At 44.0% G+C, this 27,824-nt stretch overlaps 1 protein-coding gene across 5 annotated transcripts; it reads left to right on the plus strand.

Moving 5' to 3' along the window:
* The first annotated feature begins 495 nt into the window (after positions 1–495).
* LOC112217079 (protein SCAF11-like) lies at positions 496–27,116 on the plus strand. Of its 5 annotated transcripts, XM_024377352.2 has the most exons (17): positions 496–709; positions 2,264–2,359; positions 7,789–7,878; positions 9,792–9,855; positions 9,991–10,136; positions 10,318–10,401; positions 10,540–10,622; positions 15,736–15,812; positions 15,896–15,933; positions 19,870–19,940; positions 20,179–20,301; positions 22,058–22,158; positions 22,535–24,712; positions 24,920–25,224; positions 25,405–25,563; positions 25,757–25,876; positions 26,168–27,116. In XM_024377352.2, the coding sequence occupies exons 4-17, from the start codon at positions 9,834–9,836 to the stop codon at positions 26,261–26,263; spliced, it is 3,603 nt and encodes a 1,200-aa protein (XP_024233120.1). In that variant the 5' UTR covers positions 496–709; positions 2,264–2,359; positions 7,789–7,878; positions 9,792–9,833; the 3' UTR covers positions 26,264–27,116. The 5 variants fall into 5 exon arrangements, with proteins under 5 accessions (XP_024233120.1, XP_024233118.1, XP_024233121.1 ...); XM_024377350.2 differs by lacking the exon at positions 7,789–7,878; XM_024377353.2 differs by lacking the exon at positions 7,789–7,878 and having other exon boundaries at positions 25,408–25,563.
* Positions 27,117–27,824: the final 708 nt, after the last annotated feature.

The raw sequence follows: 27,824 nt of genomic DNA on the forward strand, positions 1-27,824 counted from the left end.
CCTTTTAAATACACATATTTAAATGGAAAATGGTTTCCCCTAAATGTGTATATTCTATTGATCAAATTACAACAGTTACAGAAAGTTGAACTGTTTTTAGAAAGTTTATTTGTGAGATCATCTCTCCCAGTGGAAAATGGATCAGAATGGTTTTCAATCTGAAGGTTTGTCCCCCCTAAACTACCTTAATTGGGTATATATGGCTCTGAGTGTAGTTTACCTTTTACTTGGATGTCCTGTTGATGGCCTGTCACTAAAACTGTCAGTCTCCTGCTACTGTTTATGAAATTAGACTTTCAGCCCTCATACCAGTTACCGGTATAATTATGTTTATTGTAATTTTACTGCATATATATTCCGTTCAATGGAAAGGCAAGAAAAATATCAATGCTTTCTTGAAAGTATTTTAATTTCATTGGCTACAAAACAGATACCGGTTATATCTGGGACCGGAAACAGTTGAAGGATTTCTTCCCTAGTGTAAAATGTATTGCAGCGACACTGTGCGGTGCATTTTAAACTTCACAGGTTTCAGACATCGAGACATGTGGCCGAGACGTTCTTAAATGTATAACGAGTTAGCAGTGCAATCTATCCGGCTATGTTCAGGTTCTCGTCTAGCTTTGGAGTCTAACCAATACACGGAAATAAGTGGGACAACAAAAAATAAACAACCAGGCCAATTTTTTAGCTATTGATTTAGCTTCGGGTAAGTCAACAAACACGTAGCTAGCTAACCAATTTAGCAAGCAAAAGTATCGTTAGCAAAAAAAAAATATCGTTAGCTGCTAGCTAGGTAGCTGTTATCGTGGCAAATATAGCATCTGTACTGTAGGCCAGACCAGTCTCGTTAGCCAATCAAGTTGAATAATTAACTAGCTAGCTATGAACATGTTTCGTGTTACTGACCTAAATACAATAAATACAAATACGTTGTTACTAGCCAGCTGACGTTAGCTAACAGCTGACTAACCTATATCAACCAAAAGTAGTGAGGTAAATTAGCTGACTAGCGCCTGATCATGACCGTCTTGTTACCGTTATCTGAATTGCAAACTAGCCAGCTAACGCTAGCGAGTTAACTTAGTTATCAAACTAGTAGAAAGAACAAGTAGCTAGTTAACCAGCGAAACAAGCTAGTTGACTTTTGAGGGGGACTAGTACACACTTCTAATATTATAAGTTGAAGGGTCGTGTTACATCACACATGGGCCACATCAAAGTTTAAATTGTCAACGTCAGCGACCGCACGGCCTTTCATAATGTTTACTAAATTAAATGGTAACTTACGTGATAGCTAGCTGCGAGGTATTTGGTTAGCTAGCTGGACAGAAAATCAAATATAAGACCACAACTCGCCAAATTTACTAAATGGTAGGAAGCTAGCTGACTAGCTGGTAAATTAAAGAATCCAAGATGGCATTGGATGATAGAACATTGACGTTGAGTTATTTTGACATTGTAGAGAGTGTTGGTTTCAGTGACCAGTATAACCCATTTAATTTGAATCTTTTTGCCTCTGTCCAGGCCTGCCTGTATTTTAGTCAGAGCTGACAGACTGGCTAAGCAAGGCCTTTTGTGGTACCCTTGCCACTGTGGTAAACCCGTTTGCTCTGGCTTTCACTGGACGGTGTTGTTTTGCTTCCTGATTCAGAGGTTAAATGCGGAAGACACATTTAAGTTGAATGCATTCAGCTGTACAAACTTTCCCGTTGCTCCACTCACCAAGCAGACGTTGACTTATCAACTGGCTATGTACACTTTGTGACAGTGTATATTTTTGTTTTTTGAAGTTTATTTAATTTAACCTTTTTTAACCAGGTAGGCCAGTTGAGAACAAGTTCTCATTTACAACTGCAACCTGGCCAATATAAAGCAAAGCAGTGCGACAAAAACAACACAGTTACACATGGGATAAACAAACGTACAGTCAATAACACAATAGAAAAATATACATGCAGTGTGTGCAAGTGTAGTAAGGTTAGGGAGGTAAGGCAATAAATAGGCCATAGTAGCAAAATAATTACAATTTAGCATTAGCACTGGAGTGATAGATGTGCACATGAGGATGTGCAAGTAGAGATACTGGTGTGCAAAAGAGCAAAAATAAATAACAATATGATGATGGGGTAGATGGGTGGGCTATTTACAGTTGGGCAGTGTACAGGTGCAGTGATCAGTAAGCTGCTCTGACAGCTGATGCTTAAAGTTAGTGAGGGAGACATAAGTCTCCAGCTTCAGTGATTTTTGCAATTCGTTCCAGTCATTGGCAGCAGAGAACTGGAAGGAACGGCGGCCAAAACAGGAGTTGGATTTGGGGATGACCAGTGAAATATACCTGCTGGAGCGCGTGCTACAGGTGGGTGCTGCTATGGTGACCAGTGAGCTGAGATAAGGCGGGGCTTTACCTAGCAAAGACTTATGGAAGACCTGGAGCCGAATATGAAGCGAGGGTCAGCCAGCGAGAGTATACAAGTTGCAGTGGTGGGTAGAATATGGGGCTTTTGTGACAAAACGGATGCCACTGTGATTGACTACATCCAGTTTGCTGATTAGAGTGTTGGAGGCAATTTTTTAAATGATTGCTGAAGTCAAGGATATGTAGGATAGTCAGTTTTACAAGGGTATGTTTGGTAGCATGAGTGAAGGAGGCTTTGTTGCAAAATAGGAAGCCGATTCTAGATTTAATTTTGGATTGGAGATGCTTAATGTGTGTCTGGAAGGAGAGTTTACAGTCTAACCAGACACCTAGATATTTGTAGTTGTCCACATATTCTAAGTCAGAACCGTCCCGAGTAGTGATGCTAGTCGGGCGGGTGCGGGCAGCAATCGGTTGAAGAGCATGCATTTAGTTTTACTAGCATTTAAGAGCAGGTGGAGGCCACGGAAGGAGTGTTGTATGGCATTGAAGCTCGTCTGGAGGTTTGATAACACAGTGTCCAAAGAAGGGCCAGATGTGTACAGAATGGTGTCATCTACGCAGAGGTGGATCAGAGAATCACCAGCAGTAAGAGCAACATCATTGATGAATACAGAGAAAAGAGTCTGCCCGAGAATTGAACCCTGTGGCATAGAGGTCGACCGATTAATCGGAATGGCCGATTTCAAGTTTTCATAACAATCGGAAATCTGTATTTTTGGGCGCCGATTTCCGATTATTTAAAATAAAAAATAAATGTTTTTTTGTACCTTTTATTTAACTAGGCAAGTCAGTTAAGAACACATTCTTATTTTCAATGACTGCCTAGGCACTGTGGGTTAACTGCCTTGTTCAGGGGCAGAATGACAGATTTTCACCTTGTCAGCTCAGGGGGTTCCAATCTTGCAACCGCTCTAACCATTGCACTCCATGAGTGGCCTGCCTGTTACGCGAATGCAGTAGAAGCCAAGGTAAATTGCTAGCCAGCATTAAACTTATCTTATAAAAAACAATCAATCATAATCACTCGTTATAACTACTAATCCAGTTTAGCAGGCAATATTAACCAGGTGAAATTGTGTCATTTCTCTTGCGTTCATTGCACGCAGAGTCAGGGTATATGCAATAGTTTGGGCTGCCTGGCTCATTGCGAACTATTTTGCCAGAATTTTATGTAATTATGACATTCATTGAACGTTGTGCAATGTAACAAGAATATTTAGACTTAGGGATGCCACCCGTTACATAAAATACTGAACGGTTCCGTATTTCACTGAAATAATAAACGTTTTGTTTTCGAAATGATAGTTTCCGGATTCGATCATACTAATGACCAAAGGCTAGTATTTCTGTGTGTTATTATGTTATAATTAAGTCTGATTTGATAGAGCAGTCTGACTGAGCAGCAGCAGGCACGTAATCATTCATTCAAACAGCACTTTCGTGCGTTTTGCCAGCAGCTCTTTGCAAGCACAGCGCTGTTTATGACTTCAAGACTATCAGCCTAATGGCTGGTGTAACCAATGTGAAATGGTTAGCTAGTTAGCTGGGTGTGCGCTAATACTGTTTCAAACGTCACTCACTTTTAGATTTGGAGTAGTTATTCCCCTTGCGCTGCAAGGGCCGCAGCTTTTGTGGAGCGATGGGTAACGATGCTTCGAGTGTGGCTGTTGTCGATGTGTTCCTGGTTCGAGCCCAGGTAGGGGCGAGGAGGGGGACACAAGCTATACTGTTACACTAGCAATACTATAGTGCCTATAAGAACATCCAATAGTCAAATAGTCAAAGGTACAGTGCCTTGCGAAAGTATTCGGCCCCCTTGAACTTTGCGACCTTTTGCCACATTTCAGGCTTCAAACATAAAGATATAAAACTGTATTTTTTTGTGAAGAATCAACAACAAGTGGGACACAATCATGAAGTGGAACGACATTTATTGGATATTTCAAACTTTTTAACAAATCAAAAACTGAATAATTGGGCGTGCAAAATTATTCAGCCCCTTTACTTTCAGTGCAGCAAACTCTCTCCAGAAGTTCAGTGAGGATCTCTGAATGATCCAATGTTGACCTAAATGACTAATGATGATAAATACAATCCACCTGTGTGTAATTAAGTCTCCATATAAATGCACCTGCACTGTGATAGTCTCAGAGGTCCATTAAAAGCGCAGAGAGCATCATGAAGAACAAGGAACACACCAGGCAGGTCCGAGATACTGTTGTGAAGAAGTTTAAAGCCGGATTTGGATACAAAAATATTTCCCAAGCTTTAAACATCCCAAGGAGCACTGTGCAAGCGATAATATTGAAATGGAAGGAGTATCAGACCACTGCAAATCTACCAAGACCTGGCCGTCCCTCTAAACTTTCAGCTCATACAACATACAAGGAGAAGACTGATCAGAGATGCAGCCAAGAGGCCCATGATCACTCTGGATGAACTGCAGAGATCTACAGCTGAGGTGGGAGACTCTGTCCATAGGACAACAATCAGTCGTATATTGCACAAATCTGGCCTTTATGGAAGAGTGGCAAGAAGAAGCCATTTCTTAAAGATATCCATAAAAAGTGTTGTTTAAAGTTTGCCACAAGCCACCTGGGAGACACACCAAACATGTGGAAGAAGGTGCTCTGTTCAGATGAAACCAAAATGGAACTTTTTGGCAACAATGCAAAACGTTATGTTTGGTGTAAAAGCAACACAGCTCATCACCCTGAACACACCATCCCCACTGTCAAACATGGTGGTGGCAGCATCATGGTTTGGGCCTGCTTTTCTTCAGCAGGGACAGGAAAGATGGTTAAAATTGATGGGAAGATGGATGGAGCCAAATACAGGACCATTCTGGAAGAAAACCTGATGGAGTCTGCAAAAGACCTGAGACTGGGACGGAGATTTGTCTTCCAACAAGACAATGATCCAAAACATAAAGCAAAATCTACAATGGAATGGTTCAAAAATAAACATATCCAGGTGTTAGAATGGCCAAGTCAAAGTCCAGACCTGAATCCAATCGAGAATCTGTGGAAAGAACTGAAAACTGCTGTTCACAAATGCTCTCCATCCAACCTCACTGAGCTCGAGCTATTTTGCAAGGAGGAATGGGAAAAAATTTCAGTCTCTCGATGTGCAAAACTGACAGAGACATACCCCAAGCGACTTACAGCTGTAATCGCAGCAAAAGGTGGCGCTACAAAGTATTAACTTAAGGGGGCTGAATAATTTTGCACGACCAATTTTTCAGTTTTTGATTTGTTAAAAAAGTTTGAAATATCCAATAAATGTCGTTCCACTTCATGATTGTGTCCCACTTGTTGTTGATTCTTCACAAAAAATACAGTTTTATATCTTTATGTTTGAAGCCTGAAATGTGGCAAAAGGTTGCAAAGTTCAAGGGGGCCGAATACTTTCGCAAGGCACTGTATATGAAATACAAATGGTATAGAGAGAAATAGTCTTATAAATACTATATTAACTACAACCTAAAACCTCTTACCTTGGAATATTGAAGTCTCATGTTAAAAGGAACCACCAACTTTCATATGTTCTGAGCAAGGAACTTAAACGTTCGCTTTTTTACATGGCACACATTTTTACATGGCACATATTACTTTCTTCTCCAAAACTTGGTTTTTGCATTATTTAAACCAAATTGAACATGTTTCATTATTTATTTGAGGCTAAATTAATTTTTTTATTGGTGTGTTATATTAAGTTAAAATAAGTGTTCATTCAGTATTGTTGTAATTGTCATTATTACAAATATATATTTAAATATACACTGCTCAAAAAATTAAAGAGAACACTAAAATAACACATCCTAGATCTGAATGACTGAAATATTCTTATTAAATACTTTTTTTCTTTACATAGTTGAATGTGCTGACAACAATCACCCAAAAATTATCAATGGAAATCAAATTTATCAAACCATGGAGGTCTGGATTTGGAGTCACACTCAAAATTAAAGTGGAAAACGACACTACAGGCTGATCCAACTTTGATGTAATGTCCTTAAAACAAGTCAAAATGAGGCTCAGTAGTGTGTGTGTGGCCTCCACGTGCCTGTATGACCTCCCTACAACGCCTGGGCATGCTCCTAATGAGGTGGCGGATGGTCTCCTGAGGGATCACCTCCCAGACCTGGAGCGAGACATGATGTCCCAGATGTGTTCAATTGGATTCAGGTCTGGGGAACAGGCGGGCCAGTCCATAGCATCAATGCCTTCCTCTTGCAGGAACTGCTGACACACTCCAGCCACATGAGGTCTAGCATTGTATTGCATTAGGAGGAACCCAGGGCTAACCGCACCAGCATATGGTCTCACAAGGGATCTGAGGATCTCATCTCGGTACCTAATGGCAGTCAGGCTACCTCTGGCGAGCACATGGAGGCCTGTGCGGCCCCCCAAAGAAATGCCACCCCACACCATGACTGACCCACCGCCAAACCGGTCATGCTGGAGGATGTTGCAGGCAGCAGAACGTTCTCCACGGCGTGTCCACACTGTCACGTCTGTCACGTGCTCAGTGTGAACCTGCTTTCATCTGTGAAGAGCACAGGGCGCCAGTGGCGAATTTGCCAATCTTGGTGTTCTCTGGCAAATGAAAAATGTCCTGCACGGTGTTGGGCTGTAAGCACAACCCCCTCCTGTGGACGTCGGGCCCTCATACCACCCTCATGGAGTCCGTTTCTGACCGTTTGAGCAGACACATGCACATTTGTGGCCTGCTGGAGGTCATTTTGCAGGGCTCTGGCAGTGCTCCTCCTGCTCCTCCTTGCACAAAGGCAGAGGTAGCGGTCCTGCTGCTGGGTTGTTGCCCTCCTACGGCCTCCTCCACATCTCCTGATGTACTGGCCTGTCTCCTGGTAGCGCCTCCATGCTCTGGACACTACGCTGACAGACACAGCAAACCTTCTTGCCACAGCTCGCATTGATGTGCCATCATGGATGAGCTGCACTACCTGAGCCACTTGCGTGGGTTGTAGACTCCGTCTCATGCTACCACTAGAGTGAAAGCACCGCCAGCATTCAAAAGTGACCAAAACATCAGCCAGGAAGCATAGGAACTAAGAAGTGGTCTGTGGTCACCACCTGCAGAACCACTCCTTTATTGGGGGTGTCTTGCTAATTGCCTATAATTTCCACCTGTTGTCTATTCTATTTGCACAACAGCATGTGCAATTTATTGTCAATCAGTGTTGCTTCCTAAGTAGACAGTTTGATTTCACAGAAGTGTGATTGACTTGGAGTTGCATTGTGTTGTTTAAGTGTTCCCTTTATTTTTGTTGAGCAGTGTGTGTGTATATATATATATATATATAACTGCTGATTAATCGGTATCGCCTTTTTTTGGTCCTCCAGTAATCGCTATTGGCGTTGAAAAATCCTAATCGGTCGACCTCTAGTACATACCAACCTGGAACTACGCTATTACTGTTCTTCATAAAGAAGGTAAAGATCCAGCAGAATGTGCATCGTATCGACCAATATTGTTGCTGAACGGCGAAAAAAAATTGCTTACATCAATTTTTGCAAATAGATTAAGTAATATAATCCCAGATATCATAAACTCTGAGCAAATGGGTTTTGTGATCAGCAGACTTCTGAGCGATAATGTTAGGCAAACGTTTAATGTGATTGGCGCAGCGGTCTAAGGCACTGCATCTCCGTGCAAGAGGCGTCACTGCAGTCCCTGGTTTGAATCCAGGCTGTATCACATCCGGCCGTGTTTGGGAGTCCCATACGGAGGCGCTCATTTGGCCCAGCATTGTCCGGGGTAGGCTGTCATTTGTAAATAAGAATTTGCTCTTAACTGACTTGCCTAGTTAAATTCATAGAAATAAATAATGGAATGGAACACGCTCAAGAAAAAACTAATTGCTTATGCTAACTCTAGATGCAGAAACAAATAATACTTTAGTGAAACTTTCCTGAACTTGCTGCAAATGATGTACAAAACACCAAATGTCAGAATAAGGGTAAATGGTACATTATTCTCTAGAGTTCCCGCCGCTATGGATGAAATAAAACAATAGTGTTGTATCTGGATACAAACTAAATACTGGGAAATCAGAACTAATTACTGTCAACCAATATCAACCAGGTCAACCAATATCCCAAAACATCAAAACTAAGTTTAAACTTAAATGGGATCAAAATAAACTGAAATACTTATTGATTACTATCCTCCAAGACTTGACTTTGCAATTCTGGGAAACCAGTTAAACAGGACCTACCTACAAATATGTACATTGGTGCCTTTTAACAATAACAGGAAGAATTTAAACTATTAAAATTAATGTCCTCCCAAGATTTTTTATTCCTGTTCCAGAATCTATCAAAACTATTACTCCAAACACTTTTAAACAGTGGGATAAACTCCTGAGTAAATTCATATGGAGAGGATTAACAGTCTGTGTCCAACTTAAAACAATGTAAATAAGCAGGGGGACTAGCATTACCAAACCTAATGAATTATTATATAGCTGACCAACTAAAATATTTTTTTGTTTGGATAAACCCGGCATCAACACCTAAATGGAATCCACCAAATGGAAAAACTATAAGTGCAACTATATTTATGAGGACAATCAATGCACACACTCGGAAGATAGAAAATACCTGTATAAATAACACTATAAAGATCTGGACAAAGATCACCAAAATAAAATGCATCTAAACAGACCTGATCTACCTGCGAGAAATTGTAATGGACAGCGACTTTAAGCCAAGTATGATTGATGATGCATTTAAATTATGGGCTGACCGGTTATCATTAGCTGTTCACAGACAATGGGATAGATACATTTGAGTACCTATATATATATATATATATATATATATATATAAAAGTACCCATATATATAAAAAAAAAATACAACCCCCAGAAATCTATTTTACAATTACTTACAAGTGAGAAGTTCTTACTAAAGCAGTGAGACCTAAAAAAACAGAGAACATCGCTGGGTTCGTGAGAGTCTCCCCTTTCCATAGAGTAGTAATAGTTTGTAGGCCGTTCGGACGCTACAGACATTTCGTGAGAAGACAGATTTTTGGGATGTCTCGTGGTCTGACAAACACAGCTATAGCTCGGCCACCTTCCACCGCATATGCGGAAGGCCGACATAGTCGGATGCAGTGGATTGCGACGCAGGCCATGCAAAAATACTGATATCTCTAGTTTAAACGGACAGGTGTGTCAATAGACTCTTAAGGATTAAGATGTCCATTGTGTAAATAATGTATTAAAGTCTATGGAAAACTTGCTTGACAATTTGGTTACACACACACATCTCAAGTGTAATTAAATGATGGCACTGTGACTGGGTTGTTAACAAGAATCTCTCATACATTTTTATTTCCAGGGGTCATCTGGTCATTAGGGACAAAGCAACACAGTGCCAAAGATGACGGGTGAATCGGGAAATGGTAAGTAACTACCAGCCAGTCATCATGAAAAAGATCTTTCAGTGGGCTTTGGCACCATGGTTTAATTTAAACGTCTCTACCCTCAAGTTTGTTCTTGAATGACAAGCTGTTGTGCCACCTCTCTCTGGTTGTCAGACGGACAGACTCCAGAGGGAGACCCGGAGCCGGAAGAGGCGGAGCGGTGTCCTATCTGCCTGGGCGCCCTGGGCCGCTGTGTCCTGGCCATGCCCGACAGCTGCTGCCATTTATTCTGCCTCAGCTGCCTCCTCAGATGGGCAGAGGTAAGCACCATGTACTGTCCTACCCCCTAGACACAGCACTCTCATTGGCAACAGATAGTGCTGCAACTGGCAAGTTGTCTATTGTGATAAGCCATGGTCTTACTCCCGGTGAGAGGCTCAGGAGACGATGCATGGTTAAAATGTGTGTGGACTGATGTTTTTTTTGTTGTCTGTTTTTAAGTTGCAGGCAGTTCCATCCTGCCCAGTGGACAGGCAGCCTTTCAATGTTGTCTACAAACGTGACGCTGTGCTGGGATGTGTGACGGTAAGCAGGGGTTTCTCCACTGGCTCTACCTTCTATGTTTCACGATTTATAAATGGCATTCACAAACTATATTATAACTTTAGTCACTATGCAGGGAGAATTTATGTGCTGTGACTTCAGTTGTGATGTGAATCTCAGGTTCCTGTGAAGAAGAGAGTCAGCCAATCAGAGCCAGAGAAGTGTGGCTGCACAGACCCAGAAGCCAGTGGCTGTTTGTTAAAGTGAGTAGAGGTCTTGCGTTAGTGAAAAGGTTGCCCTGCTGCAGAGTTAACCTGACAAAGACCCTTTGTGGTCGAAACGTTGTCTTTAAACTTGGGGAGCATTCAAACAGTGTGCAGCTTAATGGCAGTCACTTTGCGGTGCATTATTATATTCATTTTTTACCACGTTTTATTTGTTTTGTCATTTTTTTGGTGGGAGTTACAGGTACAATATACATGTTAATTTACACACTTAGTTTATACCACATGTACCTGTACTCTAAAGGATAATAACACTGAGAAATACATACAGAGAAATTATTATATTGATCACACAGGATTTTGTAATAATACAATTGGTATGTAAAGAAATTCTGCTTAATCTTGTCAATAAATTAAGTTCTGTCTTGACTTTAGAAATAGTAATAGGTACCTGGTCTGAAAAAAGGGTTGTTTGAAAATGCAGTTAACATTTCCCATGATGATTTTTGTGATTTATTCAACCGAGATGCAAATGCAGTTGCATTATTTTTATAAAACCTTTAATGGCATTCCATAGAATTCTGGCATTTGTAGTTGGCAGTAGTAAGCGTGATGATCAGACAAGCTCATACAGTGTCTTCTGAAAATATTCAGACCCCTTTACCTTCTCCACATTGTTACTTTAAAGCCTTATTCTAAAATGTATTAACTTTTTTCCTCATCAATCTTCACACAATACCCCATAATGACAAAGCAAAAATGGGTTTAGACATTTTTACTAAAAATAACAAACATATATCACATTTACATAATTATTCAGACCTTTTACTCAGTTCTTTGTTTAAGCACCTTTGGCAGCAATTACAGCATCGAGTCTTATTGGGTATGATGATAAAAGCTTGGCACACCTGTATTTGGGGGAGTTTCTCCCATTCTTCTCTGCAGATCCTCTCAAGCTCTGTTGGGTTGGATGGGAGAGTATTGCTACACAGCTATTTTCAGGTCTCTCCAGAGATGTTGGATCGGGTTCAAGTCCAGGCTCTGGCTGGGCCACTCAAGGACATTCAGAGGCTTGTCCCGAAGCCACTCCCGCATTGTTTTGGCTGTGTTCTTGGGGTCATTGTCCTGTTAGAAGGTGAACCTTCGCCCCGGTCTGAGGTCCTGAGTGCTCTGGAGCAGGTTATATCAAGGATCTCTGTACTTTGCTCTGTTCATCTTTGCCTCGATCCTGACTAGTCTCCCAGTCCCTGCCACTGAAAAACATCCCCACTGCATGATGCTGCCAACAGACGTGACGCTTGCCATTCAGGCCAAATAGTTCAATCTTGGTTTCATCAGACCAGATAATCTTGTTTCTCATGGTCTGAGAGTCTTTAGAAGCCTTTGGGCAAGCTCCAAGCAGGCTGTCATTTGCCTATTTTTCCTGAGGGGCTTCCGTTTGACCACTACCATAAAGGCCTGATTGGTGGAGTGTTGCAGAGATGGTTGTCCTTCTGGAAGGTTCTCCCATCTCCACAGAGGAACTATTGAACTCTGTCAGAGTGACCATCGGGTTCTTGGTCACCTCCCTGACCAAGGCCCTTCTCTCCTAATTACTCAGTTTGGTCGGGCAGACAGCTCTAGGAAGAGTCTTGGTGGTTCCAAGCTTCTTCCATTAAAGAATGATGCAGCCCACTTTCTTTGTGGGGACTTTCAATGCTGCAGAAATGTTTTGGTATCCTTCCTCAGATCTGTGCCTCGACACAATCCTGTCTTGTTGCTCTACGGACAATTCCTTCGAACTCATGGCTTGGTTTTTTCTCTGACATGGACTGTCAATTGTGGGACCTTATATAGACAGGTGTGTGTCTTTCCAAATCATGTTCAGTCAATTGAATTTACCACTGGTGGACTCCAATCAATTTGATGAAACATCAAGGATAATCAATGAAAACATGATGCACCTGAGCTCAATTTAGAGTCACATAGCAAAAATCTGAATAAAAACTTGTAAAAACCTGTTTTCGCTTTGTCATTACGGGGTATTGTGTGTAAGTTGATATGGGGGAAAAATAATTTAGTCAATTTTAGGAGACTGCAACGTAACAAAACGTGTAAAAAGTCAAGGGGTCTGAATATTTTCTGAAGGCACTACGTCGGATTTCTATTTTCTTAATTTTAGAAAATAAAGGTGTAGATAAGAGAGAAATCGAGTACTCTGAGTAGAAAGTGCACACTTTTGCTTTAGGAGTATGTGCTCACTGGGCATCAATGAGGTTGTGATCAGAGAGTATATGTTGGAGAGCCTTGGTTGCGTGTGGATTGTAGTTGGTCTTTATTAGATCTGTCCCAAAAACTAGTTGGATTTCAGTTAATTTTAACAATAGGCTGTTCAGAGAATCAAAAAACTTGGGATCAAACAGAGGTGGAGCATACATAAAAATAAAGGCAATTTTATTTCCATTATGGATACATTTAAGGAAAGGGATTCTGCCGTCTTGGTCTTCGCCTTAACCAAGATGGTGATTTTGAGTTTGTATTAATATGATTACACCTTTAGGGCTGATGGAAAAGCAGCCAGTTTCTACAAATGGTTCTGTATTCTATCTGCATGCCTTTGGAGTAGGTGTATTTCTTGGAGCGTTGCTATATCAATATGGTTTCTTGCTAGGATATCAAGACAGCTGGAACATTTGATTAAGTGAGCAGTGCAAGAGATTAATTTAGCAGTTTTAATTGCAAGTCGAGGGCAGAGGCAATTTCCCCACAAACAATCTCTTGCATAGTAGCAGCCAACTCTTTCTGTTGTCGGGTGTCTTTCTGTTCCCGCCTTTTATTTTATATATTTTTATTTCACCTTGATTTAACCGGGTAGGCCAGTTGAGAGCAAGTTCTCATTTACAACTGTATCCTGGCCAAGATAAAGCAAAGCAGTGCGACAAAAACAACAACAAAGAGTTACACATGGGATAAACAAATGTAGTCAATAACACAGTAGAAAAAGTCTATGTACAGTGTGTGCAAATGTAGAAGAGTAGGGACGTAAGGCAATAAATAGGCCATAGAGGTGAAATAATTACAATTTAGCATTAACACTGGAAGGATAGATGTGCAGATGATAATGTGCAAGTAGAGATACTGGGGTGCAAAAGAGTAAAAATAACAATATGGGGATGAGGTAGTTGGATGTGCTATTTACAGATTGGCTGTGTACAAGTACAGTGATCGGTAAGCTGCTCTGACAGCTGATGCTTAAAGTTAGAGAGGGAGACATAAGTCTCCAGCTTCAGTGATTTTTGCAATTCGTTCCAGTCATTGGCAGCAGAGAATTGGAAGGAAAGGTGGCCAAAAGAGGAGTTGGCTTTGGGGATGACCAGTGAAATATACCTGCTGGAGCGCGTGCTACAGGTGGGTGTTGCTATGGTGACCAGTGAGCTGACATAAGGCGGGCTTAACCTAGCAAAGACTTATTGATGACCTGGAGCCAGTGGGTTTGGCGACGAATATGTAGTGAGGGCCAGCCAACGAGAGCATACAGGTCGCAGTGGTGGGTAGTAAATGGGGCTTTGGTGAGAAAACGGATGATACTGTGATAGACTACATTCAGTTTGGTGAGTAGAGTGTTGGAGGCTATTTTGTAAATGACTGCTGAAGTCAAGGATATGTAGGATAGTCAGTTTTACGAGGGTATGTTTGGCAGCATGAGTGAAGGAGGCTTTGTTGCAAAATAGGAAGCCAATTCTAGATTTAATTTTGGATTGAAGATGCTTAATGTGAGTCTGGAAGGAGAGTTTACAGTCTACCCAGACACCTAGATATTTGTAGCTGTCCACATATTCTAAGTCAGAACCGTCCCGTGTAGTGATGCTAGTTGGGTGGGTGGGTGCGGGCAGCAATCGGTTGAAGAGCATGCATTTAGTTTTACTAGCATTTAAGAGCAGTTGGAGGCCACGGAAGGAGTGTTGTATGGCATTGAGGCTCTTTTGAGGTTTGTTAGCACAGTGTCCAAAGAAGGGCCAGATGTATACAGAATGATGTTGTCTGCGTAGATGCTGATCAGAGAATCACCAGCAGTAAGAGCAACAACATTGATGAATACAGAGAAAAGAGTCTGCCCGAGAATTTAACCCTGTGGCACCCCCATAGAGACTGCCAGAGATCCGGACAACAGGCCTTCCGATTTGACACACTGAACTCTATCTGAGAAGTAGTTGGTGTACCAGGCGAGGCAGTCATTTGAGAAGCCAAGGCTATTGAGTCTGCCGATAAGAATGAGGTGATTGACAGAGTCAAAAGCCTTGGCCAGGTCAATGAAGACGGCTGCATGGCGGTTATGATATCGTTTAGGACCTTGAGCGTGGCTGAGGTGCACCCATGACCAGCTCAGAAACCAGATTGCATAGTGGAGAAGGTACGGTGGGATTCGAAATGGTCGGTGATCTGTTTGTTAACTTGGCTTTCAAAGATTTTAGAAAGGCAGGGCAGGATGGATATAGGTCTATAACAGTTTGGGTCTAGAGTGTCTCCCCCTTTGAAAAGGGGGATGACCGCGGCAGCTTTCCAATCTTCGGGGATCTCAGACGATACGAAAGAGAGGTTGAAAAGGCTAGGCTAGTAATAGGGGTTGCATCAATTTTGGCGGATCATTTTAGAAAGAGAGGGTTCCAGTTTGTCTAGTCCAGCTAATTTGTAGTGATCCAGATTTTGCAACTCTTTCAGAACATCAGTTATCCGGATTTGGGTGAAGGAGAAGCAGGGGAGGCTTGGGCAAGTTGCTGCAGAGGTTGCTGAGCTGTTGGCCAGGGTAGGGGTAGCCAGGTGGAAAGCATGGCCAGCTGTAGAAAAATGCTTATTGAAATTATCGAATTTCGTAGATTTATCAGTGGTGACAGTGTTTTCTAGCCTCAGTGCAGTGGCCACCTGCTAGTTGTTTCTCCACCTTTAATATGGTGTTATGTTAACAATTCTTTTTTAAATATACTCCATGGCCAGTTTATTACGTACACCCATCTAGTACTGGGTCGGACCCCCTTTGGGATTCTTGCAGTTAATTTGCAGTCTACAAGTTCTGGCCCCCTGTTCTGGCCCCCTGACCATCCGGTCAAGAAAAAAAATTGTCCTGTGGCTGAATCTAGTCTCCTTTTTATGACAAATGTATTTTTTTTTTTTAAAGGAAACAAGGAGGAAGATGGAGGAGAACGAAGACTGAGAGGACATCAGAAGCCAAAGTCAAAGGCCTTATTCGGAAATGTATGTCTCCTCGCATAAATCTTCTTTCCCTCATTTTTGGCATTTTATTCATGAGGTGTAACAAGATAAATTGTTTTCCCCAGGCAGTGATGATGACCCCTCTGTGTTGAGCAAGAAGAAGGTTAGTAATTTCAGACCCCTTGTAGGGGCATCTATTTCATAATAAATATGTACGGTTCTTGCAAGATTTTATGGGTTTAGAGTCCAACTGTCCAGATATGTAATGCATACGATGCAACTAAGAAACAAAAGTTTCACACTACATACGCACACATGCATACCAACACAAACACACATACAGTGCATTCGTTAAGTATTCAGACCCCTTGTCTTTTTCCACATTTTGTTACATTCCAGCCTTATTCTAAAATGGATTAAATAAATTGTTTTCCTCAATCTACATACAATACCTCATAATGACAAAGCGTAAACAGGTTTAGACATTTTTGCAAGTGTGTGTGTGTGTATGAAAATACCTTATTTACATAAGTATTAAGACACTTTGCTATGAGACTCGAAATTGAGCTCCGGTGCATCTTGTTTCTACAACTTAATTGGAATCCACCTGTGGTAGATTCAATTGATGGGACATGATTTGGAAAGGCAAAAACCTGGTCATACAGTTGACCGTGCATGTCAGAGCAAAAAGCAAGCCATGAGGTCGAAGGAATTGTCCGTAGAGCTCCGAGACAGGATTGTGTCGAGGCACAGATCTGGGGAAGGGTACCTAAACATTTCTGCAGCATTGAAGGTCCCCAAGAACACAGTGGCCTCCATTCTTAAATGGAAAAAGTTTGGAACCACAAAGACTTCCTAGAGAGGGCCTTAGTCAGGGAGGTGACCAAGAACCCAATGGTCACTCTAACAGAGCTCTAGAGTTCCTCTGTGGAGATGGGAGAACCTTCCAGAAGGATGCAGCACTCCACCAATCAGGCCTTTATGGTAGAGTGGCCAAACAGAAGCCACTCCTCAGTAAAAAGGCACATGACAGCCTGCTTGGAGTTTGCCAAAAGACTCAGCCTATGAGAAACAAGATCATCTGGTCTGATCAAGATTGAACACTTCGCCCAGAATGCCAAGCGTCACGTCTGGAAGAAACATGCCACCATCCCTACCGTGAAGCATGGTGGTGGCAGCATCATGCTGTGGGGATGTTTTTCAGCGGCAGGGACTGGGAGACTAGTCAGGATGCAGCTGGCCGGTGTGTTTACGGACATATTCAATCAATCCCTATACCAGTCTGCTGTTCCCACATGCTTCAAGAGGGCCACCATTGTTCCTGTTCCCAAGAAAGCTAAGGTAACTGAGCTAAACGACTACCGCCCCGTAGCACTCACATCCGTCATCATGAAGTGCTTTGAGAGACTAGTCAAGGACCATATCACCTCCACCCTACCTGACACCCTAGACCCACTCCAATTTGCTTACCGCCCAAATAGGTCCACAGACGATGCAATCTCAACCACACTGCACACTGCCCTAACCCATCTGGACAAGAGGAATACCTATGTGAGAATGCTGTTCATCGACTACAGCTCGGCATTCAACACCATAGTACCCTCCAAGCTCGTCATCAAGCTCGAGACCCTGGGTCTCGACCCCGCCCTGTGCAACTGGGTACTGGACTTCCTGACGGGCCGCCCCCAGGTGGTGAGGGTAGGCAACAACATCTCCTCCCCGCTGATCCTCAACACTGGGGCCCCACAAGAGTGCGTTCTGAGCCCTCTCCTGTACTCCCTGTTCACCCACGACTGCGTGGCCACGCACGCCTCCAACTCAATCATCAAGTTTGCGGACGACACAACAGTGGTAGGCTTGATTACCAACAACGACGAGACGGCCTACAGGGAGGAGGTGAGGGCCCTCGGAGTGTGGTGTCAGGAAAATAACCTCACACTCAACGTCAACAAAACTAAGGAGATGATTGTGGACTTCAGGAAACAGCAGAGGGAACACCCCCTATCCACATCGATGGAACAGTAGTGGAGAGGGTAGCAAGTTTTAAGTTCCTCGGCATACACATCACAGACAAACTGAATTGGTCCACTCACACAGACAGCATCGTGAAGAAGGCGCAGCAGCGCCTCTTCAACCTCAGGAGGCTGAAGAAATTCGGCTTGTCACCAAAAGCACTCACAAACTTCTACAGATGCACAATCGAGAGCATCCTGGCGGGCTGTATCACCGCCTGGTACGGCAACTGCTCCGCCCTCAACCGTAAGGCTCTCCAGAGGGTAGTGAGGTCTGCACAACGCATCACCGGGGGCAAACTACCTGCCCTCCAGGACACCTACACCACCCGATGTTACAGGAAGGCCATAAAGATCATCAAGGACATCAACCACCCGAGCCACTGCCTGTTCACCCCGCTATCATCCAGAAGGCGAGGTCAGTACAGGTGCATCAAAGCTGGGACCGAGAGACTGAAAAACAGCTTCTATCTCAAGGCCATCAGACTGTTAAACAGCCACCACTAACATTGAGTGGCTGCTGCCAACACACTGACACTGACTCAACTCCAGCCACTTTAATAATGGGAATTGATGGGAAATGATGTAAATATATCACTAGCCACTTTAAACAATGCTACCCTATATAATGTTACTTACCCTACATTATTCATCTCATATGCATACGTATATACTGTACTCTATATCATCGACTGCATCCTTATGTAATACATGTATCACTAGCCACTTTAACTATGCCACTTTGTTTACATACTCATCTCATATGTATATACTGTACTCGATACCATCTACTGTATCTTGCCTATGCTGCTCTGTACCATCACTCATTCATATATCCTTATGTACATATTCTTTATCCCCTTACACTGTGTATAAGACAGTAGTTTTGGAATTGTTAGTTAGATTACTTGTTGGTTATTACTGCATTGTCGGAACTAGAAGCACAAGCATTTCGCTACACTCGCATTAACATCTGCTAACCATGTTTATGTGACAAATAAAATTTGATTTGATTTGGAAAGATGAACAGAACAAAGTACAGAGAGATCCTTGATGAAAACCTGCTCAGGCCCTCAGAATGTGGCATAGGTTCAGCTTCGAACAGGACAACAACCCTAAGCATACAGCCAAGACAACGCAGGAGTGCATTCGGGACAGGTCTCAATGTCCTTGAGTGGCCCAGCCAGAGCCCGGACTTGAACCCGATCCAACATCTCTGGAGAGACCTGAAAATAGCTGTGCAGCGACGCTCTCCATCCAACCTGACAGAGCTTGAGAGATTCTGCAGAGCAGAATGGGAGAAACTCCCCAAATACAGGTGTGCCAAGCTTGTAGCGTAATACCCAATAAGACTCAAGGCTGTAATCGCTGCCAAAGGTGCTTCAACAAAGTCTTGAGTAAAGGGTCTGAATACTAATGGAAATATATTTCAGTTATATTTAATACATTTGCCGTAATATCTAAGCCTGTTTTTGCTTTGTCATTATGGGTGTGTGTGTGTGTGTGTGTGTAGATTGGGGGGGGGAACTATTTAATCAATTTTAGAATAAGGCTGTAACGTAACAAAATGTGGTGAAAGTCGAGGGGCCTGAATGCACTGTACATAGACATTACACATGCCTACTCACATACTCACACATCATTTGCTGCTGCTACTCTTTATTTATTTTACTCTTATTGTTATCTATCCTGATGCCTAGTCACTACCCTGCCTTCATGTACATATCTACCTCAAATACCTTGTACCTCTGCACATTGATCTGGTACTGGTACTCCCTGTATATATCTCCTTGTGTATTTTATTGTATTTCTCTTGTGTTACTACTTTGTTTAAACTCTGCATTGTTAGGGAAGCATTTCACTGTAAAATCTACACCAGTTGTATCCGGCGCATTTGACATTACATTTGATTTTAGATTTTCCATGTTCGTATTTGCTCAGCCAAGAGTTTTCGAGAATACTCTGACATAGAATAAGTAGTATCAACGTGGCCCCCTGTCCTCATAGGCCCATTTGTTCCCACTGGGTGCTTGTCTGGTATTTGCAACAGCCAAGCCTCCTTCTGAGCGGTTTTCTCTCTTTTCCAGGTGAGAGGACCTCTGTGCTCTTGGTCTGCGGCCCAGACAGGCACAGCAATGGCGACTATGACACAGTGCATGTGAGTAGGCCACTTTGTTAACGTTTTGATTTGCAGCTCACCGAGCAGATACACAGTAACTACTTCTTATGGTACTTCACAATTTGTTGGAAACCCTGTTCTAATAATCATTGTCCTAACAAAGTTGAAATAGATCCACTCTTTCTATCTCAAGTTAATGTTTTTGACTTAAAAAAAGACAACCAGTGAAAGATGTCCTTTTTCTGTGTGTATATTGTGTCCTTTGTCTACTCTGCAGTGCAGAACCCCTTTGGGTGCCCGAGGAGGAGCCTGAGGATGACTGTAAACAGTGTAGCCGCAAAACACAGGACTGCCCATTTCTGCCTGTTGCTGTACCCGTTCCTGCCAGTGGCAACTCGAGGTGAGTTGGTCCACACACAATGAATGTATGTAGATGGAGTGTGTGTATATACACTGCTCAATAAAATAAAGGGAACACTAAAATAACACATCCTAGATCTGAATGAATGAAATATACTTATTAAATACTTTTTTCTTTCCATAGTTGAATGTGCTGACAACAAAATCACACACAAATTATCAATGGAAATCAAATTGATCAACCCATGAAGGTCTGGATTTGGAGTCACACTCAAAATTAAAGTGGAAAACCACACTACAGGCTGATCCAACTTTGATGTAATGTCCTTAAAACAAGTCAAAATGAGGCTCAGTAGTGTGTGTGGGCCTCCACGTGCCTGTATGACCTCCCTACAACGCCTGGGCATGCTCCTGATGAGGTGGAGGATGGTCTCCTGAGGGATCGCCTCCCAGACCTGGACTAAAGCATCCGCCAACTCCTGGACAGTCTGTGGTGCAACGTGGCGTTGGTGGATGGAGCGAGACATGACGTCCCAGATGTGCTCAATTGGATTCAGGTCTGGGGAACGGGCAGGCTAGTCCATAGCATCAATGCCTTCCTCTTGCAGGAACTGCTGACACACTCCAGCCACATGAGGTCTAGCATTGTCTTGCATTAGGAGGAACCCAGGGCCAACTGCACCAGCATATGGTCTCACAAGGAGTCTGAGGATCTCATCTCGGAACCTAATGGCAGTCAGGCTACCTCTGGCGAGCATGTAGAGGGCTGTGCGGCCCCCCAAAGAAATGCCACCCCACACCATGACTGAGCCACCGCCAAACCGGTCATGCTGGAGGATGTTGCAGGCAGCAGAACGTTCTCCACGGCTTCTCCAGACTCTGTCACGTCTGTCACATGTTCTCAGTGTGAACCTGCTTTCATCTGTGAAGAGCACAGGGCGCCAGTGGCGAATTTGCCAATCTTGGTGTTCTCTGGCAAATGCCAAAAGTCCTGCACGGTGTTGGGCTGTAAAGCACAACCCCCACCTGTGGACGTCGGGCCCTCATACCACCCTCAAGGAGTCTGTTTCTGACCGTTTGAGCAGACACATGCACATTTGTGGCCTGCTGGAGGTCATTTTGCAGGGCTCTGGCAGTGCTCCTCCTGCTCCTCCTTGCACAAAGGCGGAGGTAGCGGTCCTGCTGCTGGGTTGTTGCCCTCCTACGGCCTCCTCCACATCTCCTGATGTACTGGCCTGTCTCCTGGTAGCGCCTCCATGCTCTGGACACTACGCTGACAGACACAGCAAACCTTCTTGCCACAGCTCGCATTGATGTGCCATCCTGGATGAGCTGCACTACCTGAGCCACTTGTGTGGGTTGTAGACTCCGTCTCATGCTACCACTAGAGTGAAAGCACCTCCAGCATTCAAAAGTGACCAAAACATCAGCCAGGAAGCATAGGAACTGAGAAGTGGTCTTGGGTCACCACCTGCAGAACCACTCCTTTATTGGGGGTGTCTTGCTAATTGCCTATAATTTCCACCTGTCGTCTATTCCATTTGCACAACAGCATGTACAATTTATTGTCAATCAGTGTTGCTTCCTAAGTGGACAGTTTGATTTCACAGAAGTGTGATTGACTTGGAGTTACATTGTGTTGTTTTAGTGTTCCCTTTATTTTTTTGAGCAGTGTATTATATAGGTTGTAGGGTGAGTTAAATACCCTGTGCAAGGTGATAGTTTTTCAATAGAAACAGTGATTTGAAGTGTGTTTTTGTGAGGAGTGAAGCTCTGATCTGATATTTCCCTCCCAGGCAGTTGTTCCATCCCTCTGAGTGGAGTAGCAGCCCCTTTCCTCTGAGACCTCTCTCACCGTTCTCTACTATTGCTTCACCTCTCGGCTCGGGGCATTTTGGTGAGTCCTGCTTTGAAATACTTATCAACCATTTAGTGAGTCTGTTCAAAGGAACCCTCTTGGATTTTGCCCCCCCTCCCAAAACCTGGTATAAATGTTAGCTTGAATCACAGAGTTTGAATGAGCTCACGCAAGGTGACTGGACTATAAGCTGCTTTGCTACACTAAGTTACATTGTGGCATTAAGATACTTTTTCTGAATAATTTCCATCATGTGTGTGGGTTGTGCAGTACCCTGGCATCAGGAGTTCAGTTTTGTGAAGGCACCAAAACCAAACCTTTTAATCCATAGGTTATGCCTAATTTTATGCTACATAAGACCATTGTTAGGTTTCTCACAATACTTCTAAAAATTCATGATTATGTCTCATCATAGTCTTTCAGGGAAGAGTTTGCGCAGTCACCTGCCCCAAAGGAGAGGAGAAGAAGGGCACCTGTGGATCTGGCTCCAAAGGCCCCTCCAAACAGACAGAGGCCCTGACGACTAGGCGCTCTGGCCGCCACAGCAGGGCTGAGGAACAAGCTCCTACACAAGACCCTGCATCTTCGCAGTCCCACTCTTCAGATTCCGACACTTCCACAAACCCACCCACAAAAGCGGGCAAAAGCACCGCAGCCGCTGGTAAGAGGAAAGGCAAACGGGCAGCTCAGCGAAAGCCCAGCGCCAAGAGGAAAGCCCCAGCTAGAAAAAAGGCCTCCAAAGTCGTTCTCAGTAGCCCAACAGGAAGTGAGGAAGAAGAGGAAGCCAAAGAGGAGGAGGAATTAGAACAGCAGAGGAAAGAGGTAGAGGAAAGGGAGCAGCTCTCAGACACTGCAGTGAGCCCACAGGCTGTGCAGCGCACCTCCAGCCCTACCGAGGAGGAAGGCCGTCCCGAACCTTCTGCTTGTGATGCTCTGAAGGACCAGCCATGCGAAGATGATGATCTTTCTGAGGAAGAGAATTGTGGGAAGGAGGAAGAGGAGGATGGTGAGGAAGAGGACCAGAAATCACCATCGTCAGATGTAGAGCTGAATACCCCTGGGCTCTCCCCTGACAGGGACCAAGGTGCAGGGGAGAAACACCCGGACCAAATAGAAGATCCAGAGAAAAGCAACTCACCCACCTCTTCCAACTCACCAGAGAGACCATTGGAGAGCCCCCAGTCTGGGCAGTCAGGACAACTTGGAGAGGAAGATGCTGACGCTGTGGAAGCCACTGCCGATCCAACAGAAGTGAAATCGGATGATGAAGCCTCAGTGGAGGAGGAGAAAGCAGAGGCCTCTCCCTGCCATACTGCAGAGCCTGAATCTTGCGCTGGCTCTACTCGTTGTGACTCTCCAGATGGGAATGCGTCCCAGAAAGTTTTAGGCGCCTCAGAAGCAAAAGTGTCCGAGGAGGACAGGCATGATCCAAAGGATGTCATAAATGAAAAACCAGCAGCCGGCAGCAAGGAGGATGGTCTGTCTGAGGATGACACAGAAGCAATACCGATAGACTGTGATTCACCCAGCAGTGAGTGTAGCACCAACCTGGCCTCTGATCCACCAAAAGAGACTGAAAGTGCAGCTCACGAGTCCACAAGCCAGGCCCTGGAAGACAAGAGGAATGGTAGCAGGCAGGAGCGGGAGAGCTCGGTCGGAGAGGAAAAGGTAGAGGAAAGGAAGAATGGCAGGCAGCGCAAGTCACGCTTCCACTCTGCTGCCACCACTTGGTCTCCCAAGAGAGAGTCAAAGCAGGATTCGTCGAGGAGGTCACGGTCCAGATCTCGGGAGCGCAACAAAGAGCACCAGGCCTCGGGCAGCCCCCCCTTCAGCCGTAGCAGGGAACGGGACGCTGAGAGGGACGCTCCCAGGATGGGCCGTAGCCGTGACCATAGCCGTGAGAGGAAAAACAGGAAGCGCTCTAAGAGTCGTTCCAGATCTAGTTCCAGGTCCAGAAACAGGTCCTACCGAAGAGGGGCGTCCCCGGAGCGCCCGGACTCAGGGGGCCAGTCACCACGGAAGAGGAATCGCTGGACTGGAGATGGATGGAGGGCTGGGCCGGGTAGCGACTCCTCTCGAAGGAATTTCCCAGAGAGGCCGGCCAGAGACACGGGCCGCTCTGAAAACGGTGGCTTTGCAGATGTTTCCCCCAGCAGGGAAAATCCTGACTGGGTTATGGAGAAGGCGCGTGCTGACACAGAGGCCAGGGTGACAAGTGGCCCTCGCTGGGAAGATAAGAGCTGGTGCGGAGATCGTGGACGAGGCACAGGACGAGGCCGGGGCGCCTACGGAACCTCCAACCAACAGGGAGAGCAGGCAGAAAACCGCTGGCAGCCCAGAAACACATTCTCAGGGACCTCAAACAATTCAGGGAGCGACGCATACAGCCGATTCAACGAGAACCGTGGCGGCCGCAGGAAGGAGCCTGAGATGGGCGAATCGATGATGGACCGCTCCGGCTGGTCATCAGCTTCCAGCTGGGCTGTGCGGAGGACACTCCCGGCAGACGTGCAGAACTATTACTCCAGGAGAGATCGAGGGGGAGGTGCAGGCTCTGGCAGCTGGAGCAGGCAGGAGGAGACGTCAACAGCAGGTCAGAACCCTTAGATTGTGTAACATGGCGTATATGCACTCATTACTGTTACTAGTTTCACTGTGCATATCGAAATGGTATTGCTGATGCCTGTTGCGCAGTTGATGTGGATCCCACTTCTGCACGTAAAATGTCAAACATAATAAAAGCCCGGATGTACATTAGGTAATCTAATATTATTCTTGATATTTGTTTTTATCTATTCAGACCCAGCTCAGAGTGAGACTAATGCCCAGCCCAATGCCCAAGGAGAAGCTCCACCCACCCTGAACGTCATGCCTCCCCAACTGAATGTCCTGCATTACCCAATGGGCCCGCGAGGCCCACCTGTCAGCCTGCAACCACCCCCCTTCGGGATGCCTCCTCAGGTCCCCATGCACCACCACTCCTCAGTGCCTCTCCTGCAGGTCCCTGTGACAGCTGCCCAGGGCCTCCCGCCACCACCTCCACCACCACCTCCCATGCAGCAGGGCAGCATGACGGCCATACAGGCAGATAGCCGCACAACACAGGTAAGGACAGGAGAATTTTGTATCCTTTGTCAAAATATAATCTTCTGGACCCAATCAATGTTTGAGTATTTTCACTTCTCACATACTTAATTCAATCAGCTGTAGATGGTGTATTTCCGGGATAGCACTTTCAGAAGTGTGTTGTATTTGCATAGTAGTGTCTCCATGTCTCTTTCCCAGATGATGAGCAGCATGGCAGGCCATGGCAAAGCCCCCTTCATGCCCACCATGACCAAAGTAGGTGGTGCCACCACAGCCCAGGCCCACAGCATGGCCATGCCATCCTCCACCACCCAACACAGCAGGGCCGCCCCCCCAGACAGCTCCAAGAAAGAAAAGGTAATGTCACCGCCACTAATAACAACCACAGCACCAGTCAATGTTCTCAAGTGGCTTCCTAAACTTTCTGTTTTGTATATACTGTGGGGAGCTACTTTGCTAGTGAATGATTTGTGTTTGCATTCTGACCCAGATAATTAAGGATCCTTTTATTAGATTAGAACTAGATTTCTTAACTTGATATCTGTATTAGAAACAACAGATCCATGAGAGAGCTGTCAATGAAGTGAAAGCAGCCATGAAACCCTACTACCAAAACAAGGACATCACCAAGGACGAGTACAAGGAGATTGTACGCAAAGCTGTTGAAAAAGTGAGTGGTTATAAACCTCCAGTAACATTTTGACATTGGTATTTGAATTGAGCTTTTAGGTGTATTAAAACTGCTTAAGCTTTCAGTAGTACAAAAACTGCTTAGCTTTCAGGAGAACACTTAGCTTTTAGTAGTATAAAAAATACTTCACTTTTAGGAGTATCAAAAATACTTAGCTTTAAGGAGCATTAAAAATAAGATGAATAACCCAGCAGAACTCATAGGGTGTCCAACAAATCAAAACAGTCTGTTTAGAATTTTTTGATTTGCTGAGGGCATTTTACATTTCAGGTCTGCCACAGCAAGAGTGGAGAGGTGAACTCTGGGAAAGTGGCAAACTTGGTGAAGGCCTACGTGGACAAATACAAACACGCTCGCAAGAAATGAACCCTGACATCTGCTGAGGGGGAAACGGTCTCAGCCCATCTGCTTAAGTGCAATTTCTACCAGGTGTAACACAGCCTCCCGGCTGACAGACTGGAGCCCGACTTTTGATATCTCTTACCTTGAATGAAGATTTTTCTATAGATTTCATATTTTGTTTAGAAATAATCCAATCGGAAACTGTAGTGTGAGAAGACCGTTATTTCAAGCAGATCTTGTGGCTTGGGAACTACTATGAGATAGATGCCCAGAGTAGCTGGAGCAGTAAGGTTAGCACCTGTTCTCTGGTGAGATGGACATGGTGCAATGGGTAGTACAGAGCAGAGCACCCTCTCGTGGAGCCAGCTGGTATGATGAATTTCTCCTTCTCCACTGGGGACCTCCTAATTACTTCTTAGTTAAAAAGTATTGTCATTGTTTCTCATTTTGTTTTTGTTTTATAAATATTATATTATGATCATTCTGGAGAAAGCCTAGGTAATAGTGCATTGCCTTTATGACTGTCTAGGCTGCATCACACGTGCAGCCCAATTCTGATCTTTTTCCACTAATTGGTATTTTGACCAATCAGATCAGCTCTGGAAAAGATCTGATTGGTCAAAAGACCAATTAGTGGAAAAAATATCAGAATGCATCCTTAGTCGTCACAGCTCAAAGCTTGTAGACTGGATATGTCTTTGAGTGTAATTGTATCAGGGACTTCATTGGTTGAGAGTTGGAGATGAGTTGTCCAATCAGCAGTGAATTTGTAGCGTACGGTATGGGTCTGGCAGATCAGGTGAAAACGGCCATGTCCCTTACTTGTTAAATGTGCTGCGAAATAACCAGAGAGCAATGAAATAAATGAGCTGCTTCATGTCTGGCTATGTGTGTATGTTTGTGGTCAATCATGGAAAAGTTATTGACCTCATCCATCAATTTTAACATCAGAATTTCTATTTTGTAAAGGTCCAATGCAGCTGTTTTTCTCTATCAAATCATTTCTGGGTAACTATTAAGTACTTTACTGTGGTTGTTTAAAAAATAATTTAGGAAAATATACATATAGCTTATTGGCAAAAAGCAATTTCTCAATCAAGAATTTAACTAGGACTGTCTGGGAAGAGGTCTGTGTGAGGAGGGGAAAACTGAAAGGTAGCTGTAATTAGCAGGCCAAAACTCCATTCCACCAGAATAGACTGAAATTTCAGTTTTTTTTCAAACAGCTGTTAACACTAAAAGGGCATCATAATTTTTCACAGTTTCACAGGACAGACATATTTTGTTATGGTCATGAAGACCCACTTGCCAATGTTTCACACAAGTAGTCGAATGTTAACTTGAAAATGTGCTTCACTATTTTCACCAGTAGGGCGAGCCTTTGTCAACACCATCTCAGGTTTTTTTTTTTATAAACCCACCATTTCATAAAAAAGTTTTGAACACAGTTAACATGACAATCCACAGAACTTTGGCAATCAGGGCCTTTTCCAGCTATACGCGACATAAACGGTTGCTTAGGTTGGGGTCTCATCCAGTAAAAATTGTAGAATACACCAGGTGAATTTTCGAAATTTGGTTGTGC

The sequence above is a fragment of the Oncorhynchus tshawytscha genome, linkage group LG17, assembly GCF_018296145.1.
Source record: "Oncorhynchus tshawytscha isolate Ot180627B linkage group LG17, Otsh_v2.0, whole genome shotgun sequence".
Lineage (NCBI taxonomy): Eukaryota > Metazoa > Chordata > Actinopteri > Salmoniformes > Salmonidae > Oncorhynchus > Oncorhynchus tshawytscha.

Excerpts from the sequence above, each read along its gene's own strand:
- LOC112217079 (XM_024377352.2), top strand. The coding sequence starts at position 9,834 with ATGACGGGTGAATCGGGAAATG. Across the intron at positions 15,934-19,869 it reads CTGTGTTGAGCAAGAAGAAG|GTGAGAGGACCTCTGTGCTC; the intron begins GTTAGTAATTTC and ends TCTCTTTTCCAG. Across the intron at positions 25,877-26,167 it reads TACGCAAAGCTGTTGAAAAA|GTCTGCCACAGCAAGAGTGG; the intron begins GTGAGTGGTTAT and ends TTTACATTTCAG.